This window comes from Mus musculus, chromosome 1, assembly GCF_000001635.26.
Source record: "Mus musculus strain C57BL/6J chromosome 1, GRCm38.p6 C57BL/6J".
NCBI classification, from domain to species: domain Eukaryota; kingdom Metazoa; phylum Chordata; class Mammalia; order Rodentia; family Muridae; genus Mus; species Mus musculus.
The window spans coordinates 59,077,463-59,100,043 of record NC_000067.6 but is presented as its reverse complement, the minus strand read 5'-3'; the positions used below and the strand labels follow the sequence as shown (position 1 = coordinate 59,100,043).

The 22,581-nt window shown below is 41.2% G+C and overlaps 1 protein-coding gene across 5 annotated transcripts in view; it reads left to right on the top strand.

Annotated features, from left to right (window-relative positions):
* Positions 1 to 5,020: 5,020 nt before the first annotated feature.
* The window catches only part of C2cd6 (C2 calcium dependent domain containing 6), a 97,908-nt gene continuing 80,347 nt past the window's right edge, over positions 5,021 to 22,581 (top strand). The window contains exons 1-2 of one of the 5 annotated variants that reach the window (XM_011238605.3): positions 5,021 to 5,546; positions 22,075 to 22,161. In XM_011238605.3, coding sequence (XP_011236907.1) covers positions 5,184 to 5,546; positions 22,075 to 22,161 — 450 coding nt within the window. In that variant the 5' untranslated portion in view covers positions 5,021 to 5,183. Of the gene's footprint in view, positions 5,547 to 15,504; positions 15,594 to 22,074; positions 22,162 to 22,581 lie in introns of those variants that run through there. The other 4 variants (NM_175200.4, NM_026600.1, XM_030243180.1 and 1 more) reach the window with 4 other exon arrangements.

Genomic DNA, 22,581 nt, shown 5'->3' with positions numbered 1-22,581 from the left:
TGGAAGGTCACCTTCATTTGCACACTCTCTGTCAGATAACTCTAGGTTTCTGGGAAATTCCACTCTTGGGCTGGGTTCTGCATGGAAAAAAGCTGTCTTAACACATTTCAAATGGTTCTTCAGCTGGTGTCTGTGAGCCCCAACAGCTTAAGTCAGTGTGAAGACCTGCTAGAAGAGAAGGTGACTCAAAGGCTGTTGGACACATCCCTGAAACTACTGGGCCTCCCAGATCAGCACACAACTGAATGATGTATAGAAGATGAGTGACAGTTTGGCAATTGAGGTGGCTGTTCTTGAGGATTTGGTCTATGCCAGCAGCATGCTAGAAATACCCTTTACGATCTGTCAAGCCAGCGTCGCCGAATGGGTATTCACTTGTGTTGTAGAATTGTAACTACATGCACTTCTGGCGTTCCTGCCAGTGTGAGTCCTCACTGATTAGCAGTGATCCCCATGTCGGCAGCAGCTGGGAGTGTACTTCATCGTCTGCTTCGCAGCAACTGCAGAGATGTTGAGCTGAGGCCTGTCATATCTGAATATGTCATCAAGGAGTGGGGAAAGGTGCTGTCAGGGTGGGGGTGTTGCTGGCTAAGTCATGGCCCCTCTCATTCCTGGAGTCCATGAGGACTTTTCACAGCAAAAGTGGCTTTGCAGATGTGAGTAGGGATACGAGCTTTGAAATGGGGAAAGTATCCTTCATTGCGCGTGGCTCAGCATAGCCAGGGGATGTTTTCTAAAGGACTAAACCCTTTTCAGTTCCACCAAAGAGCTGTTGGTCAGTTGTGATATTTCTGCTTAGAAAGGTGGAGGGGCCTTTAGTGACCTGAAAGGCTGTGAACAGACTCTTATACAACAGACATAGAATTCAGGAATTCTATCAAGGATGAACAAGGAAGCAGTCTTCCAGAAAGCAGTACTGTCTTGGTGGTACTTTGATTTGGACTCAGTTATATCTGTACCAGACTTGAAATACAGACGAGTAAGGTAGCAGCTTTGTATTAACTAAGTGTCTAGGTTTGCTCCTAACAGCATAGAGAATGCAGCCTTACATTGCAGCTGGAGAAAGCTGTCTATGTTAATAACGTAATAACTGACACTGGAAGAATGGCCTTTGAATTCAGGTCTGAGAGTATGACTTAGATTTCACATTCCTTGATGTACTCCAGCAAGGACACAATCCCCGAACCTGCAAATCCTTCACCTGCAACAACACAACAGTGCATGTCAAAAATTCTTTTGACCATGATGTTTAGGAAAGTTCATTGCAAAAGCCTCATTGATTAATTCAAGGCAAATTGCTAAGACTGTAGATGGCAATATCAGACCCGTCAAATTGGAATCTTTGAGGATGGAGCGTAGGTTTATGGGAGCAGGGAAAAGGGAGGACGAGGCTCCTAATCTACTTAGATCTGGAAATGGAAGGATCTTGGAAAGGTTTGTAGGTAAAGTCAGATGTGAGCATTGTAAAATGGATGATTTCCTTCTAGAGATGAGTACCAAAATAGCAGAAAGGCAAGTAAGCTTAGCACTGTAAAAAAAAAAAAATCATCATAGTCTTCATCATCATCATTGTCGTTGTCATCATCATCATCATCAGTGTGTATAAATGATGAGGAAGGGGTTTTGTGCTATACACTAAATGGGGAGGTCAAAGGACAACTTTGTGTAGTTGGCTCCCTCCTTCCTCATGTATATGGGTTCTGGGTAGCCGTGTGCAAGGATGTTTATCTGCTAAGCCAGCTCAGCTCAGCATTTAAAAAATAAAAGAAGTTTTATTTTTATTGATATGAGTGTCCATGCCACATGTGGGTGGGTGCCCGTGCAGTCTAGAAGTGTCAGATTCAGCTACAAGCAGTTGTAAACTGGGCAGAGTGGGTACTAAGTACTGAGCTCAGGTCCTCTGTGTGTAGAGTGGGTACTAAGTACTGAGCTCAGATCCTCTGTGTGTAGAGTGGGTACTAAGTACTGAGCTCAGGTCCTCTGTGTGTAGAGTGGGTACTAAGTACTGAGCTCAGGTCCTCTGTGTGTAGAGTGGGTACTAAGTACTGAGCTCAGGTCCTTTGTGTGTAGAGTGGGTACTAAGTACGGAGCTCAGGTCCTCTGAGAGAGCTTCAGGTTCTCTTCACTGCTGGGCCATTTTCCCCATGCTCATCACTGTAGCAGTTTTTTGAGATTTTAAAACACAGCGCTGTGAGATATTAGGTTAGGTTTAATGTTAAACTTTTACCTCATTTGATTTTTCTTTGTATGCCCCCCTCTTTTTCTTTCAAAATCTTTTGAAGGGAAATTTATTCTAAAACTTGAGGGCATCTGTCTATGAGTGCACAGTATCATTAAAGCTGTCAGAAAACATAATTCCATAATATTTAATATCCAGTTAATTTTAGAATTTTTTAGTTGTCCCTCATGAAATTGAGAGGCCAAACCTACTCCATCTTGGGACTGGCTTCCATCTTAAAAAAAAAAAAAAAAGCCTGAGAACTTGGCCTGCAACAGAACCCAAGCTGCACCCATGTACTAGGAAGGGACCCTACAGCTTGTCCTTGGCCAGATATACTCCCTAGCTACTTCCTAGCAACAGCCAATCAAAGATTAGCCTGACTGTTGCAGATGTACTTTCAGACCCTTTGTGATTGTATACTGTCTTGCTTCAGAGCACCCACCTGTCGGCTTATAGCCATTTTATGAGATGCTTGCCAGACCAGATACCCCTCCCCCACCCCTCACTTGCTCCTATTTTCCTATAAAACCTTGTCCCGCTGAGGGTTCGAGGCTGCTCTGCCTTCCCTTCCCGTCCTGCTATGGCAGGGTTGGGTTGGAGGAGAGCCCAAGCCTGAGCTTGTAATAAAGAGACCCTAATGCTATTACATCAGAACGGCTCCTTGGTGGTCTTCTGGGGTCCACGAATGCTTCCTGGCACAACAAAATCATATTTCATTTGGTTCTTATCTTTCAGTGTAAAATTACATATTTATATTTTAAATTTAAGTTTCTTTAACATCTATTTCTTTTTCATGTCCATCTGTGGAAGGTCAGAAGAAACTGTGGGGGTCAGTTTTTACACCATGTGGGTTTAGGGGGCACTCTGCCACATTCTGAACATCTCGTCCTGATGGAATCTCAGACCCAGGCAGGTGAAATTCTTGTAGGACCCACAGAAGGACTTGGTCAGTTCTGCACTTGTGCCCTCTGTCACATGAGCACAGTGTTCAGGAGGACTCTGCAGGGCACCACTGAGAAAGCACAGACTGGACCCTCAGCAGACAGCAGTCTTCCTGGCATTTGGATCTTGAACTTGCCAGCCTTCAGCTCTGTGAGAAACCCATTTCTGTTCTTTTCAAATTGTGTATCACTAATGGACTGAAATACTTAGAGATATGAATCTGTTCACAAGACTATATTTCTGTCCCACCCAAAGACCATTTGCTAGTGCCACCATCAATTAAGTTCAAATGAATTTTCAGACTTGGTAACAATTCAGAAGAAGCAGGTTTTTGTGGACCCTGAAGAACTATATCTTTCCTTTATACTTCATATATTTCACTGTAAAACAATAATGCCATTGTTTTCCAGCAGATGCCTCCAGAAGCAAATGCATAGAGTAAGATTTTGAATAGTGATAAACTTTTCATTCACTGTTCAGGCCTTGGCCAGAAAATGTTAATGGAAAATGCATGGAGCTAACTACTAAACTGTCCTGCAGACCTGGACTCTCCTTAAGGAGCCAGTAAATAGAGCACGGGAATAGTTTTTTTGTTTTGTTTTCTTGGTTTTTCAAGAAAGGGTTTCTCTGTGTAGACCAGGTTGGCCCCGAACTCACAGAGATCTGCCTGCCTCTGCCTCCCAAACACTGTGTTTAAAAGCATGCACCACCATGACCACTTAGTGGGAATAGTTTTACAGTACAAATAAAATTATCTCTCTTTGTTTAACAAAACAAAAACCAAGATTATCTGTAATGAACCTGTGGAAGTCAGAAAGATTGGTAAAATAAGTCTCACTGGGTATGCACATGGATAACACACGGGAATCAAGGGCCTTGGGATTTTATGCCAAGTAGCCAGAAGTGCAAAGGCAAGGACCATGTTCTTGTTTCTAAAGAATTCTGTCTGGAGCAGCTGCTACTGTGACCCAGTGTAAGGGGTATGCCAAGCAGTAGGATGGATACAGCAGTCAACTGTGTCTGGGGCATATGAGAGAGCACTTGGTGAACTGTCTGCTTTCCAGAGGCTCTTAATCTACTTAGAGAGGTGGGAGTGGAGAATCTAGGAAAGTTCTGTAGGTGAGGTTGGATGTGAGCAGGAACTGTGTGCAGTGGAAGTTTTCTAGTGCTAGGGGTTAACTAAAGACCAACTAAATTGACTTTGGAGCAGGCTCTTGCCTAAAAGAAGACAACATTTCAAATATTATAGCAGTGAATAATAGCTCTGAGGTAAGAAAATATATTTAAAATGTCTCATATTTTTAAAAGTCTAATGTGCTATCCACCTTGCCTTAGAGTCACCTTTGAAAGATGTTTTTAAATGTTAAATGGTCAATTAAGTTTCTGGGTCTGCTTTGTGTATAATGGTAAAATTGTTCTAGTACTGAGAGAGCAGGAGTTGATGAGGCAAGCTGGAAGGGCATAAAGTCAATCACGTTTTTCTACATGACAGATATCCCAGAACAGGGATGGTAAGGAGAATGGGTTCTTCATATCAAGGTACATTTTTTTTTAAGTGTCATAATTTTGCCAATGTGACATTACTACATCAAATGAATTTGGAACATATTAGAGGCTCAGGAGGTAAGATAAATATATAAATGTGTCTTTTGTTTGTGGAACAGTCAAAGGTGTTCAAGTAGGTTGCTGGAAATATCCGGTTGGCACACAGGTGATAATGCACAGGAAGTGATGTCTGATACTCTAAATCTAGAAAGATATGGTGTGCAGAGAAGACAGCTCCTGAGACGTGGGTAGTATTTCCCATCATGTGGAGGAGGGTGCCCACCAGCGAACTCTGGCTTCCAGGGGAAATGGAAACTGCCTGACAAGGAACCACACCCGATGGTCCAGCTTGGGCGACAGAAGCGCAAGCTGACTCAGGCGTTCTGCACGTGGTCCAGGAAAGCGCGGGAAAGGCAGCGCGCGTGCGCAGCAAGCAGCGGTTAGTGGCAGATAGGGCCCTGAAGAGAATGCAGCAATGGAGTTGCCTCCTCCGGGAAACCGGAGGGTTTCCATCAATAACCCTCAAGAGACATCTGGCAGGGTTCCTACCACCTCAGCCGGGTTTCCCACCCAGTCATCTAAGATCTCCTTGAAGCGCTCCACCTACGCCTACAGGCCTTCCATGATGAGCAACCGCAGCTCAGGAGGCCAGTCCCTGCTGCCGAGCTCCATTCTCCAGAAGACCTCCCTCAACCCTCCAGGTTCTCTGCAGAGCAAACCATCCAACCTCTCTTCAGTCCACTATGCTGATGAAGAAGGCAAGCCACTCACGGACAAGAACAAGGACAAAGACAAGGGCAGGGGCAAGGGTAAAGGCACAGGAACTCGGCTGCTGACCGTGAGTGGCCATGATGGAGGGTGGGCCGAGGATGGGAGGCCGGGAGTCGGGGCGGGGGGTGCCCTGGGGACTAAAAAGGTCAGCGCTGTCAATCCTGAGACCTCCCTCATCTGATAGGTGGTGACACTAGAGACCTTAGGCAGTTACTTTCACTTCCTGCAGCCTCATTTTATCAACTAGCATATGAAAGACTGATGAAGAAGGAGATGATAGTGTAATTGCTGTTTTACCAAGGCAAAGAACAGCCCCTACCTGCTCACAACAGCCAATACCATCGCTGAGATGTAGTTTATCGGGATATGTGCTAAACCCCAGACACTGTATTTTTATTATTTGATTTTTTTCTTATGGAGGGGCTTTAGTTTGCTTTATTTTGCCTTAATACTTAGTATTTTGCCCTGGCTGACCTGTGTAGCCCAGATTGGCCTCAAAATCTTGGCAATCCCCCCGCCCCTTCATCAAGCCTCCAGTACCGAGGGGATGGAGATATAGATAGTAAGGTAGAACCAAATTGTAATTCCTTTTTATATACATGTTACTAGAAGATTACTAGGAAATTTCACCTCTGCTGTTGGCCTTACATTACTAAGAAAATAGTGCAGTTAAATTATGCAGAAACAAAGGCACCTGCCTTTACCCAGGAGGTGGAGTCAGGTGAATCTCTGAGTTCAAGGCCAGCCTGGACTATAGAGCAAGTTTCAGAATAGGCAGGGCTGCTCTGAGAGACTGTGTCTCAAAAACAAAACAAAAAAAGCAAAAAACCCTCAGAAACAAGTGACACATACAAAACATTGAGCTCCATCTTTATAAAATGAATTATTTGATGTCCAAGATTTTCCTAATTCCAAAACCTTAGCATGCGTTTAAAGCATTGTAATGATAAAGTGAGAGCACACTAAAGGATAAGTTTTTAATAATATTAAATTAAAAGTCACAAAGATTTGTAATCCAGACTATGGGCTAAGTTTATTGTGCATGACCATAAGGAATTTGGGCTTTCTCAGAATTTGTGTATTTCAGGTTTTAATATGGTTTTGAACATGGTGTTCCTTGTCAACGCACAATTTTCTTCAGCATAAAAATAACTTTTTTATTATTCTCTCTAGGTTGGGTTGTTTGTTTGTTTGTTTTAGTTTTTGTTCATCTATATCCAAAGTTTGGTCTTCTGAGGTGCTTCTTCAAATGTTGATTGGGAAATACTGGAGAGATGGCCGAGTCAGGAGCGTGTGCTGTTCTTGTAGAGGAGCCTGAGTTCACTTTTATACTTGGGCAGCTTGCAACCACCTGTAACTCCAAATCCAGGAGATCTGGCCTCTGAGCACACTTTCACTCATGTGCACACACACACACATGCATACACATACCTACACACACACACACACACACACACACACACACACACACACACATACACACAGAGACACACACACATGCATATACACACATACAGACACAGACACACACATGCATACACCCACATACAGACACACACATATACACATACACAGACACACACATGCATACATACATACACACACACACATGCATATACACACACCCACATGCATACACACACCCCCACATACAAACACACACAGACACATGCATACACCCACACCGCCACACACATGCATGCATACACACCCACATACAGACACACACCCACATACAGATACATACACAGACACACACCCACATACAGATACATACACAGACACACACATGCATACAGATACACACACACACATACAGACACACATATGCATATACACACACCAACATATAGACACACACATACACACACAAATCTCTAAAATGTAGATTTTTGAGCCTCCTCCATAGTCGTCTTGAGTGAGAAGGGTAAATGCAGGAATGTGATCAAATTTAAAACTATTTTAACTAGTTCCTAGATGTGCGCTTGGGAATCATGTCAGAGGAAAAAGAAGCATTGAAATGGTGATTGTAGGTTGGAGGTGCAGCCAGAGGGACGCAGTTGGAACCGCCTGTAACCTCGTGTATTTCCACCCACACTCCAGCTCCCAAAATGACAACTCTGAGACTTAATTACATTTACAGACACCTAGCCATATAGCTAGGCACGGTCTCTGGCTAGCTCATATCTTAATTATTACATTTATTGTATTCTATGAGTGCCACATGGTTGGTTACCCAGTCCTCAGTTTCATGTCCTCTGTCTGTCTCCGAGACAAATATCTCCATGCCTCTGTATTCCCCAAATCCTCTGTCCCTTTTGGAACTCCAGCCTCCTCTTTCCTGCCTCTTGCTAATAGGCCATAAACTTTTTATTTGCAGGTGAAGCTTGCACACAGTGCACAAGAGATTCCCCCTACAGAGGAGCTGGGTAAACCGTGGTGGGGATGCAGCTTAGTTTGTAGAGTATTTGTCTAACATGCACACACTCTGAGTTCAATCCTCGACACTTCAGAAACAGTGGCAGTGGCAGATTACAAAACTGCAATCTGAATATCAGGAGAAAAAAGCATCAGAAATTTAAGGCCATCTTTGCGTACATAGTAACTTTTAAAAAATGGATAAACTGAGTAAGAGCAGATGGAGGAATAAGTGACTGGAAGGCTCAAATACTTTTTTAATTTATAATTTTATTTATTATAGTGGTTATTGTGGGTTTTTCCCCCTTTGTCAACTTGACATGAATTAGAGTCGCCTGGGAAAAAGAAACCTTAGTTGAGTAATTCCTTCTACTGGATTGGCTTGTACCTATGATTCTTGGTTGGTGGTTGATGTGAAAGGGCTCATCCCACTGTGGGCCATGCCACTCCGAGGCTAGTGGTCCTTGATTGTACAAGCAAGCAGGTGGAGCAAGCTGTGTGGAGCAACTGGTAAGCAGCATTCTTCCATGGTCTCTGCTTCAGTTCTTGCCCTGTAATATGAAACAGATCCTTTCCTTCCCAAGTTGCCTGGGGTCATATTGTCTTAATTACTTCTCCGTTCCTGTGAAGAGACACTATGATCAAGTCAATTATGAAAGAAAGCTCACAGTTTCAGGAGATTAGTCCATGACCATCATGAGAGGAAACATAGCAACAGGCAGGCAAGAAAGCATGCCTCTAGAGCAGTAGCTGAGAGCTTACATCTGATTCACAAGCATGGGAGAGAGAGGGAGGGAGGAGAGGGAGGGGGAGGGGGAGAGGAGAGGGGGGAGAGGGAGGAGAGGGAGGGGAAGAAGGAGGGGGAGGGAGAGGGAGAGAGAAGGGGGGAGAGGGAGGGGGAGAGGCAGAGGGAGGGGGGAGGGAGAGGGAGAAAAGGGAAAAGGAATGCACTAACTGGAAATGGTGTGAGCTTTTGAAAACCTTCAAGCTACCCACAGTGACGCACCTCCTCTGACAAAGCCACACCTCCTAATCCTTCCTAAACAGTATCACTTATTGGGAACCAAGCAATCAAATATATGAGCATATGAAGGGCATTTTTTTTTCAAACAACCACTATAGTAGTTTTTGACAGCAATAGAAAGCAAACTAGGATAGCTATTACAGGGGGTAGTCGCAATGTTCATGTGGCGATAAGAGGGTAATTTTTGGAGTTATTATGTGTATTCTGGGAGATCAAATGAGCTCATCAGGCTTAGACAGCAAACACTTTACTAGTGTTTTGCCAACACTTAAAGAGATTTTTTTCCCAAAAAGTTTTATTAAGATATAGATTACTGAGAAAATTGGAAAGATTGGTTAGGCAGAGTTCTTAGATTAAGATACATTGTAGCTTATGACTTCAATACAAATGTATATTGCTCCCCAGGTTTGATGGCACACACCTGTTGTTTCTGCATTCAGAGGCTATAATATCAGGAGTGGGACCTCAGGGTTAGTCTGGGCATCACAGTGAAAATCGGTCTCAAAGACTAAATGGAACCCAGTGTGAAGAGCTACCCCATGTCTCACTGTTCTTTGGACCCCTTTGATTCCTTTCAGCAGATCACTGGAATTCTTAATGCTGGACCTTGTCTTCCTTATGATAGCTTCACTGCTCACATGCTAGAGTCCAGTGCCCTATTTCCTAAACTGCCATTGATTTCCATTTATTATGTCTGCTATTTGAAATACATGCCAGATTCTGGCTTAGATGTGGATGGCACAGTGATGGACAAGCCAGTCCCCTTTGGGGAGGGCCGTGAGAGGATGCTAGAGCACATCTCTTTGTTTATTTAAGTCTCTGCTACAATCTTCTGAGAAAGAATTGAAGGATCAAATTATTTTTTCCCTATCAGATTTTTGTCTTTTTCTCTTCAGTTTTCCCCAAAGTTCCTTAATTATTTTCCAAACTACTACTTCTCTAATATATACTCCTCTGATAAATATAAATATTAAAATAGTTGAGCTGGAAAGGTGGCTCTGCAGTAAGGAGCACTGGCTACGTTTCCAGAGGACCTGGATTTGATTCCTAGCACCCATGTAGCAGCTCGCAGCCATCTGTAACTCTAGTCTCCGGGGATCTAACACCCTCTCTGGCCTCCTTGGGCACCAGGCATACATGCAATGCAAAGACATATATGCATACAAAACACCTAGATACACAGGACAAATAAATACAGATTTTGAATAAAAATAGCCTTCTGTCTGTTTGTGGTACGTTTTGGCTCTGTGACTCTTTGTTTTGTTATTAGTACAATTGCTTTCCTGAACTCTATCCACGATCTTTACCATTTGTTTCTTTCTTTCTGTTATTTGAGCTTTCCTTTTTACTTTTACTTCCTGAGTTGTAAAGTTAGCTTAAGTGAGAGCTTTCTTTTTTGGGGTGGGGATAGGCCTCTACTGTCATTAACTTTCCCTGTAGAACTTCATTTGCAGCGTTTCATAAGTTTTGGATGTTGTAGAACCATTCTTTGTTTGTTTAAAGTATTTTTAAATTTCTCCTTTCATTTCTTTTACCTGTTGGTTCCCCAGGATCCTTTTGTTTTTGTGTAATTTCCATATGCTTGTGAATTCCCAGTTTCTTCTTTTTACTGATTCCTAATTTCTTACTGTTGTGGTCAGAAAAGCTATGTGATACAGTGTAACACATTTGTGGAAATAGTCTATCCTGAAGAATGCACCATGTGCCCTATGGAAGATCCTGTGCTCTGCTGCTGTTGGGTGAAATAGTCTCTGTGTTATCAGGGCTCTCTTGGTCTAAAGTGTAGTTTTGAATCTAACATTTCCTTATTGGCTTTATGCCTGAAAATCTTTCATTGTTAGCAGTTGAGTACTTGTGGGGATAGCTATGGTAGTGTACTTGTATGTTGTATTGTACAGACACAAGCTAGAGTCATCAGAGAGAAGAAAACTCATTTGGGAAAATGCCTATAAGATTTGGCTGTAGGCAAGCCTTTAGGGCATTCTCTTAATTAGTGATATGGGGAAGGGTCCAGCCCATTGTGGGTGGTGCCATCCCTGTACTGGTGATCCTGGGTCCTATAACAAAGCAGGCTGAGCAAGCCATGGGGAGCAAGTCAGTAAGCAGCACCCATCCATGGCCTGTGCATCAGCTCCTGCCTTCAGGCTCCTGCCCTGTTTGAGTTTCTATTGTGACTTTCTTCAATGATGAACGGTGATGTGGAAGTAGAAGCCAAAAAAGGCTTTTCCTCCCCAACTTGCTTTTGTTCACAGTATTTCATCACAGCAATATTAACACTAGCGGCTACCATATACAAAGCTCCGCATTAAAAAAGAAATTAAAAAGAGTAGAGTATTGAATCCCAGTTGTATTGTACTGCTATGTGTCTTTTCAGGTATATTAATGTTTTTATGTACTCTGATATTAGATGAATATATAATTACAATTATCATAATATTCTTGATACCTTGACCCATTAATTATTAAACAATGATTTCATTTGTCTTTCTTACTGTGTCACACAGGCCAGTCTTAGCCTCCTAAGTGCTGAGATTACAGGGGTCTGCAATTGTGCCTACCTTGTTTTGTTTTAATCATTTTAGTATTCTCCATCTTTTGACTGGAGAATTAATCTACTTACCAATAAAGTAATTACTTATAAGTACCTATATTGCTTGTCATCCTTTAGATATGTTAGGGTTTTTTTGTTTTTGTTTTTGTTTGTTTTGGTTGTTGTTGTTGTTGTTGTTGTTTTTGAGACAGGGTTTCTCTGTATAGCCCTGGCTGTCCTGGAACTCACTCTGTAGACCAGGCTGTTCTCGAACTCAGAAATCTGCCTGCCTCTGCCTCCCAAGTGCTGAGATTAAAGGTGTGCGCCACCACGCCCGGCTTAATATGTTAGTTCTTTATCCATGTCTTCTGATTTGACAGTTTTCTATGAGGCCATGTCTTCATTCCTTTCTCCTTTTTCTTAGTGTATTTACTGTATTTCTTGTCTTTGTGTTTCCTATAAAGCTTACATAAAACACCTATAGCTATAGTCAAAGTTTATAACAATTTTACTTTGATCATATGTAAAAACTACTTTTTTACACCTTCCACTCATTTTGGCTTGGTGTTGTATGCTCAATGACAAATGATCATAACAATATTTTGATAATTTTGTCTAATTTTATGTCAGGTAAGTGATTTATATGCTACTTACTGTTACAATATTAGGATATTATGACTTTTCTGTAAATTTACCCTTACTAGTAAAGAAATTATGTAACTAATTAGATAGTTCATTTTCTGGAGACTCTTCTCCTTGATCAAGTCTACTGTTGATACTCTTTGTCTTAGTTAGAGTTTTACTGCTGTTATGAGACAACATGAACAAGGCAACTCTTATAAGGAAAAACATAATTGGGACTGGTTTATAGTTTCAGAAGTTTAGTCCATTATCATCATAGCAGGAAGCATGGCAGCATGCAGGCAGACATGGTGCTGGAGGTGTAGAGAGTTCTACATCTTGTTCAGATTTCTAGGCAGCAAGAGACTGTGACACACTTGGCATAGCTTGAGCATAGGAGACCTCAAACCCTACCCCCACAGTGACATACTTCTTCCAACAAGGCCACGCCTACTCCAACAAGGCACACCTCCTAATAGTATCACTCTCTATGAGCCAAGCATTCAAACACACGAGTCTATGAGGGCTATACCTATTCAAACAATCACTCTTTCTATTACACTTTTTTATTGATCTTATCAATCAGCTATAGAATGTTTAGCTGTTTTAATCTGTGTTAAACTCCAAGCCTTTGTGTCTTGCTGTTCTGATTTTTGTTGAATTGCTTTCTTTGGTTCCCTGGGCATCCTTAAAACAGTCATTTAGAATACCCTTTACAGAAATGTATAGTTTCCCATTTCTTTGGGGTTGCTTATTAGGAAATTGTTCTTTGGTGATGTCATCTTTGCTTGATTTGTGTGTGCTTGTTATAGACCCATGCTGATGGCTGTGCATGTGAGGGGACAGATCCTTTGTAGACTTGGAGACTAATTTTGGTAGACTGCATTGGTATGGGTGTGCTGGCTGGGTAGGCTGTGGTGATTCTTGCATAACCTCCATGTAGCTATATCAGCAGAGACCATTTGTGTGTTTTGAAGGATTCTTCTAGTTCATCAGAAGTGTTTCTGTTGGAAGAACGCTGTGCATAGCTGTAGAAATTACCTTATGCAGCATAATAACGTTTGCAGATGTGAAGGAGTTTAGGAGCTCGAGGTGGGGAGATTATCCTGATAATAAGAGTGGTCCTAGAAACCATCACAAATGTCTTCACAGGAGAGATTTCGAGAGAGATCTGGGCATGCTCAGAAGAGTAAAAGATGGTGTGAATGCAATAATAGAGATAGGGGTGATTCAGCCAAGGAATCTAACGAGACAAGAACAGGTTTTCCCTTACAGCCGCTTGAGGGAGTATAGACCCAATAACGCCTTGATTTTAGCATAATGTATTGATTCAGATTTATGGCACATGCATGGGATGTGCATTATGACTCCAGAGAGGCCAGTTTAGGAAAGCAAAATAATAATAGTAATAATTACAAGTATCTAATGTGTCACAATAGGGGTAATTCTAAATTTCTCTGATTGCACCTTTATCAGTAGAAAATACATTAGCACCTGCAACCAATGTTTGTTATGTATGTGTGTGGCAACTTCTAAATTCTAAAACCCCCAGTTTTTAAAATGATAAATAGACTTGGTGGCATAGGCCTATAATCCCAGCTACTCTGGAAACAGAGGGAGGAAGTTCACATATTCAAGGCATGTCTGGTTACAGAGTATATTCAAGGCCACTCTGGGCAACCTGGGGAACCTGGTCTCAAAATAAAAAGTGAAACTATGGCAGGGGTTCAGTGACAGCCTCCTCTCCTAGTAGCTATTAGGCTGTAGGTGAAGAAAGACGGGAATGAATGAATAAACAAAAGAACCAAAGGGGGGAGGAAGGAGGGTTTCTGATTGATTTTAGATATATTTCATTTATTAATACAAAACCAAACCATTAACATTTTAAAAGCATGTTTTGAAAGTCCAGTTGTAATGTGTTTATTTCGTTTAATTTTTTGTGTGTATGTTTATCATTGTATGATGTATGCACACATATATGTGCATACACATGCAGAGGTCAGAGAAGGACACTGAGTTTACTGCTTTGTCTGCTCGATTCCTCTCCTCCTTAAGAAAGAGCCTCTCACTGAACTTAGAGTTAGGCTGACAGCCAGCAAGAACCAGGTATCTTCCTGTCTCTCTACCCTTCCATCTGCAAAAAAAAAACAAACAAACAACCCCCCAAAACAAACAAACAAAACAAATAAAACAGAATTTATTATAGTTCTCCACATATACCCCCTTAAATTTTTTCCATGAAAAGATTTTTTTAGATTTTTAAAAAAAATTTTTTATTATGTATACAATGGTCTGCCTGTATGTAAGCCTGCATGCCAGAAGAGGGTACCAGATCTTATTTTAGATTGTTATTAGCCACCATGTGGCTGTTGGGAATTGAACTCGGGACCCCTGGAAGAGCAGTCAGTGCTCTTAACTTCTGAGCCATCTCTCCAGCCTGAATTTTTTTTTTTTTTTTGATCATTCCTTACCCATCTGTAAAATTAGCCTGGATACTCTACTAGATAAGGCCATACAAATGATTGACCGACTCTAGCTGGCAAATGCCATTCTCTGTAGTTAAATGCAAGCAGGAAGTATTGCTGTACCTGCTGTTGCTTAGCACTTTCTAGGGATGTCCCTCTACTCCCCAGATTCAGTTATTCATTCTCACAGATGGTAAATCCTTATACTTTCTACTGTACCTCTACGGGTAATACCGTTTTTTGTTTGTTTGTTTGTTTGTTTGTTTGTTGTGGTGGTCCTTGTTTCATGGTGACAAAGAACCCAAGAAGGTAAACTTGTTCTTAAACTTGGCAAGGAAAAATAATGCTAAAAAGAATACACTTTGAGTGACCAATTCTTTACACAATGAAGACTTGACTAATGAGATCAGTGAGTCTTCCTCTAATGCAGAAGAGTTGGGCTGGACAGATGACGACAAAGGCTTCCCTTTGTATCACTGTTTTGTATAATGATGAAACTGTAGTTGTTGTTATTGATGTTGTTGTTATTATTATTATTATACCTATCTGTTTTCAACCACTTGAGGGCAAGAATACTTGAAGCTAGAATCAGGCTGGTGCCAGACATGCAGCTGTGTTACCATGTGGGTAATCACTAACTAATTAAGGATAATGGGGCTCAGTGAGGGCTAGGAAGTAAACAAATTCTTAGAAAAGGTAACTGTGTGGGCTCACAGGCTTTTGGAAAGATCTGTGGAATGGAAGAGAGTGGGTAAGAGGAGTCTCAGACTTGAGAATAGAGTGTAGATGGTGTGAGGGTGGCATAGGCTTTCCAGTAAAAGTGTCACTGGGAGTTTCTCATAGTGGGACTAAATCCATGAGACGAAAACCTTGGTGGAATTATCTGAAATCAATCTCTTCCCAGGCTCAGCAGAAATTCTAGGTTGTATCAGAATCTTTATGAGATGTTGTTAGAACCTTTGCCAAGATTCTGATAAGAATTCAGCAAATATGTCTTTTGCTGGTGTTACTGCTGTTCAAGAGAGCTGTACTCAGCTGAGGAAGGAAAACCCAAAGGTAACAGAGTAAGGGAGGCAGCACCCTTGTCAGATGCATGAGTAACCTGTAACACAGGTTTCTTAAAGGATCCCCTTATATCTGTTGATGTACACATTCAAAATTGCCTTCCCAGCCAGGCATGGAGCTCCTGCCAGTACCTGCAGCATTTAGAAGACCCGGGCAGGAACGTTCCTGTGGTTTTGACATCTGCTTAAGCTGTATACTGAACTCCACATTAGCCTGGCTACAGAGTGAGACCTTAACAAAGCAGACTTCCAAGATAAAGGATAAAGATGTTACAATAAACATGGTCCACGTAAATACATGTGGAATATATCATAGCTTGACATATTTTATGATATGATCATTGGGAGTAGTTACTTTAAACTACAGCTGAGCCACAGATATGGTGTGTTTGTGTGTGTTGCAACAATAACAAAATGATTGCAGATATATTGAATAATTCAATTATTGAATAATTGGATCAATTGTTTATAGATAACTATTATTGATTTTTTATGAAAAATGGATTTCTGGGTCCCATGCATACCAGGCACTTTGAAATATGCAATACATTATTATTAACTATATTCACCATTCTGTTCAATAGATCACTGAGACTTACTCAGCTCATCTAACTGAAACTATATATATACCTCAGCCACCGTCTCTCTACCTGTCTACCTGCCCTCCCTGCGGCCTCTACACTCTAGTCTTTACTTGCAAGAGTTTTCATACTCCAGATATAAATGAGATCATGGCAGTCTTGTCTTTCTGTGTCTATCTAGTTCACCTAGAGTAATATTCTCTAGATTAACCCATGTTAGGCAAAGGGTAGAATCAAAATCAACCTCTCCCTCTCCCTCTCCCTCTCCCTCTCCCTCTCCCTCTCCCTCTCCCTCTCCCTCTCCCTCTCCCTCTCCCTCTCCCTCTCCCTCTCCCTCTCCCTCTCCCTCTCCCTCTCCCTCTCCCTCTCCCTCTCTCAAGGCTGAAGCATATTTCATTCTGAGTGTAGACGTGATTTTCTCCCATCAGCCATGCTCAGCCACTGAAGTTGCTTCTTTCTTAGTGATTAAGGACAGTCCCACCATGAACATGAGAACACAGTAGGTCTTCAGCATGCCGTGTGTGAAAGGCCACGGTGGACTTCACACTCAGATGTGCAGAGCAGGAAGCTTTCCCTCTGACCTCAAGGCCATGTCTAAGCTGCGTGCTCTTAGCATTTGTATTTAAGGCCGGGCTGGCAATCCTAGCCGCCATAATTAAACCAGAAACCAGAAATAAAAATCCAAATATGAAGGAAAGGAGTGAAGTTTTCTGTTTGCTTTACACATTAAAAAAACTTAATTATGATACCAAAAACCTATTAGAACCGATAATGTAGGATATAAAAATCAGTGTGGAAAAATTACTGTAATTGTTAAATGCTTTCAGTGTATGACAGAGCATCATAGTCCATAGCCCAGGCTGGCTTTGAGCTTGCTCTGTAGCTGAGGCTAGCCTTACTTACACTCTTGGTCCTTTTGCATCTGCCTCCCAAATGCTATGATTACATGTGCGTGCCACCATGCCCAGTTTTTAAGCACTTTAATTAAAAAAACTGTCAACTAAGAATTTGTTGTATATTTTAAGGGCTGAACAAGTAATTCTTGAAAAATACTTAACACTAAATTGGGAAGTTAATGCTTAAAAGCCATACTGATGACAGTTCAGCAACAGAGGGTGCAAAGGCAGCGGTTTCTTTAGGTTAGGACTCCAGTAGGAGCTTTTTCCTGGTCTCCTTTGGCATTTCTTCTTCAGAGGTACTTCACCTTCTTCTGGCATGAGCTATTTAGAAATATGTTGTTTAGTTCCCATGTGTTTACAGATTTTTGTTACTAGTTCATTGCAGTAGGAAAACAGCCTGCATCAGAGGTTGCTTTGTACTGCTGGGAGCTGGGGAAAGTTCTTACATTTCAATAGGTCTCCTTGGATATCACCCCAGTAGGGAGATGAACAGTACCTTAGGATTACTGAGTGTGAATGGAAGTCTAGGCCCTGCTGTGGTTGGTGTACACTGATGCTTTGAAGGTACAAGAAGGTGGTTCTGTCTTGTTATATCAGTAGGGATGAAAGCTCTGGCTTCACACATGGCTCTTTTACTGCCTCCTGAGAAAGAGTATGGGAGCAGTGTGAGTTTTAATATATTATATTATGCTATAATATAATATATTAATATATAATATAATATATACTTAGAGTTCACCATCCATGATATATGCAATCTAATATATTTAAATACATATAATATATATTTTAATATTACATATATTATAAATAAATCAATTACTCCCTGCTTAAAATTCACCACTCATCCATATTAAAAATCTCTCAAGAAATTCAACATAAAAGGAATATATGTGAACACAGTAAAGGCCATATATAACAAAGCCACATCAAACCCTCTGAATGAGGACAAAATAGAAAGGTTTTCTTAAATATAGAATGAGGTAAATATGTCCTTCTGTTCAACACAATATTGAAAGCCCTAGCCTAAAGCGATTATGAGAGAAAAAAGGCATCCAAGCTGGAAAGGGAGAGGTCAAAGTGTCACTGTTTGTAGATAACATGATACTATAAAGAGAAAACTTTGCCACAAAACTGTCAGAAGTAACTGAAAGAGTTCTGTAAATTTGAGAGTTAAAAAAAGGAACATGCAAAAATTGTTAGTGTTTCTGTACACTTACAGAAAATGACTTGAAAAAAATCAAGAAAACGTTTGCATTTGTAATAGTTATAAAAAATATAACACTTAGGAATAAATTTAACCAGAGGCAAACTATTTCTACACTGAAAACTATGAAACATTGATGAATCGAAGAGAATACAAATAAAGGAAAAGAATTAATATTGTTAAAATGTCCATACTTCTAAAAGTGATCTACAGATATGCTATTTTACAGACAGAACATTTTACAGAAACACTTTGAAAGTTAAATTCACAAGGCACACTCTAGGATAGTCACTCATTCCTTCACGCGGTTCTCTTAGCCCATCAACTCCCCCTCCCCTCCTGCCACCCCACCCACCGTACTACTGATGCATTGGCCTTTATGGTACTCATTTATGATAAAATAGTGAAAATTAAGCTAGCAATTTAGTAACTTTAATCTGTATAGGGTGTACTCATAGAGTCTAGGTTACCTTGGGAGTAGGTATATCATAAAGTCTAGGTTATCTTGGGAGTAGGTATATCATAGAGTCTAGGTTATCTTGGGAGTAGGTATATCATAGAGTCTAGGTTATCTTGGGAGTAGGTGTATCATAGAGTCTAGGTTATCTTGGGAGTAGGTGTATCATAGAGTCTAGGTTACCTTGGGAGTAGGTGTATCATAGAGTCTAGGTTATCTTGGGAGTAGGTGTATCATAGAGTCTAGGTTACCTTGGGAGTAGGTATATCATAGAGTCTAGGTTATCTTGGGAGTAGGTGTATCATAGAGTCTAAGTTATCTTGGGAGTAGGTATATCATAGAGTCTAGGTTATCTTGGGAGTAGGAGTATCATAGAGTCTAGGTTATCTTGGGAGTAGGTGTATCATAGAGTCTAGGTTATCTTGGGAGTAGGTGTATCATAGAGTCTAGGTTATCTTGGGAGTAGGTGTATCATAGAGTCTAGGTTATCTTGGGAGTAGGTGTATCATAGAGTCTAGGTTATCTTGGGAGTAGGTGTATCATGAGTATAGGTTATCTTGGGAGTAGGTATATAATAGAGTCTAGGTTCTCTTGGGAGTAGGTATATCATTGTGATTCAGTTATTCCTCTTCTTGCCTAAAAACATTTCTTGGAGAGTTTTGATTTAATATTGGCTCTTTTCCTGGTGTTTTATGTTTGCTTTTCTCTTCACTTATGTCTTTTTTACTTCTCTTCCAGTTCAGGCTCTAACCTCGGTGCTGAGTCTCTGTCTCGTTTTCACTCTCATCATATGATTCCTGCCTCCTCCTCTGCCTTTATTAAATTTCACTGGAATTCATGCTATCTTGGGCACTTTGGAATTCTAACCTATTTCTGAGATTGTTATCTTTTCAAAAAATTACTTCTTGAATCGATAAACACTTCATTTTTTTTCCACTGTGAATTACTGTGGAATTTACTGTTGTAAATTCATCCCGTTGAGTTCATTTTGTGTTGCTCCTGTGTCCATGTGTTCAGCCTAACCATCTGGGATTGGGCAATCTTTGTTGGCCATCCCTTGAGAAAATGGACTCCGTTCTCAGTATTCATTGGCTTACTGTGGTGCTTCAGCTAGAGGCGGACCTTGTGCAATCTCCCCATTCACACTGGCATGTCAGCTGGTGTTCTCATTATGCAGGTCTTCTTCAGGCCATCGTATTAAGATTTAATGGGTACAATCCCCTGTTGTGTCTACATGATGGTAGACCCTATGTGGCTTGGGTCCTGGAACCCTGAAAATCTGACTAGGGGCAGTGGAGAGATGAAGAACGGACAGATACACATACAGAAAAGCTGGGGTCGTGTGGGCTATTTGTGCTGTGATGGAACTGTACCCACTACACAGCAAGCCAGAATCCCAGTGCATTAGTTACATACAGCACAGGGACGAGAGTTAGCCTTGGTAAGAGGTCTCTGTAGGTGAGCAGTCTCAAGCTGTAATATCCAGGAGGAGGAAGCTACAGTTGCTGGTTTTTACACACACTGCCCACATTCACACTCGGACATCTCTCTCAGCCTGACCTAGGCTGCAGCTTTGCCAAATTCCATTAGGTCTGAGGCGTTGGTCTTTGACATGGGCATGCCTATGTCAGCAATACAAATTCACCCAGGGATTCTTCTGTTCTTTACTCAATCACTCAAAGCTTCCTCAGCCACTCACGAGGCTTCTTGCTCCTCTGGCTCTTCTCAATTCCCTGCCCCTTGCATGATTTTCCCTTGGATGTGTGGGTGGCATTGCAGATGTATCAGTTAGAATTGGGCACCCTATTTTGTCCAGCTGTGAATCTCTATAATAGTCTCTGTCTATCGCAAAAAGAAACTTCTTTGATGGGGCAAGAGGTACATTTATCTGTAGGTATAAGGATAAGTATTTAGACTATAGCTAGAAATTATATTAGTTTAGGTAATAGTAGCTGTAAGTTCTCCTTTAGTTTCTGTAACTTCTGGAGCCACAGGTAGTTGGCCAGGTTTACAGTGCGGGCCATGAATTCCCTCCCATTAAGCTAGTCTTGGGTTCAACTACACAACTGTTGATTACCTGCAAGATAAAGATGTCACTGGTGTTCCCCTGGGGCTGTTTTGCTGGGCTGGTGACTATTGTGGTTCACAGCTAGGTAGGACTTGGGATTGCTTTTCTCCCTTAGCAGCTTGCATAATACCTCCACATGTTCTGAGAGCCAGACCTCAGGGAGGGCTTTCAATAGGAGAAGAATGGACATCAATAAAAGTCTCTCCCAATTCTCTTTCTATAATAAGTTTTAATGCAGTTGATTTGGTTTTTCTTACCCCTAGTCACCTTTTGCACATGCAAGTGCATCATGCTTTTAAAAAGCATGTGGAAGTGCACTTTATGTGGTTAAGCTAAGTCATGGGAGGTGAAAGGGTAACATAAATGCTGTTCTGATAGCCTTAATTTCCCCCACAACACCTTTGTTTTTCTGTCCTGTCAGAAAAACATGCATTCAGGGAACCCACGCTTTCTCTTCTTCCCGGAGAAGCGCTACTTTTCTAAGGAGCCTCAGCTGGGCCTGCTCCTTGTCTTCAGGGCTCCTGCTTGACCAGTGTGCCTCCACCTGGAGTCAGGATTTTTGCAGTGTTGGATCTTCTTGATTTTCTTTCTTCTTTTGCCTCTCCTATTTTCCACATTCACGTATGGATTTTCGTGTCTTGATCTCTGTCCCCACAGATTTGTACTGGAATTTTTATAAGTCTCTCCCTATAGGAATTCTGGAAGTTGTGATGCCCCTCCTGACTGCGCCCTGTGTCTCATCTGTTCCTCATTTTGATATAGTTATATTTGAATAGAAGTTCTGCTTCAGGTGATTGCCATGCTGGTGGCAACTGGATGGAGTGATCTCACAAATGTTTCAGGATACCTTGCTCTCTGTGCAATTCCTTAACAAGCCAAATGTCCATAGCTTATTCACATATGTCATTTTCTTTTCTGGTTTCCTCGATAATTCCATATTTAATTATGTATATTTTTCTTTGTTCACCTATTTATAAACTTATTGAAGATAGAAATGAGTCTCCATCTATTGCATCCATTCATAGTTATATCCACTGCCACTGCCTAGAGCACCAGATACTTAATAGATAGCTGGGGAATATTAAATTGGGGTAATGTTTTGTCCAGTTATGTTCTGTCCTTTCTTCTAAATTGTTTTTTTTTTTTTCCCAGAGCTGAGGACTGATCCCAGGGCCTTGCGCTTGTTAGGCAAGCGCTGTACAACTGAGCCAAATCCCCAACCCCTCTTCTAAATTGTTAAATTTGTTTATTTTCATTATAGATGCTAAGGAAAACTCTTCAAGGGTCTCAGAGTGATGAAATGGCAATAGCAAATCAGACACCGAACTTGATACCATTTGGAGACGTGGTATGTATGAGCTTAAATAAGCATGAACAAATTATTTCTAATTTGTTGTGAAACAGTTGATATTTATTATCTGTTAACTAAAAAGCATGTGAAAAATAGTCCTCTATGATATCATGACCAGGAATTTTTTTGAGTCATAAACCATTAAGTACTCATCAAAGTTATAGAAACCATTCTAATTCACAGAAATAATGTTTCCTATAATAAAGATTCCCAGTTGTCCCACCTGACAACTATAAGGCGCTGATCCACCTAAGATCTGCTAACATCCTGTGAACCAATGTTTTTGTTGAGCTCAGTAAGTGGGTATACTTATTTCCAGATTGACTTATGGTTTGACAATTGACCCTTCATCACTCCTCCATACTCCAACCCCCACCAAGCCTCAGAAGTAATAGGTTTCCATGTGGCTTTTTTTCC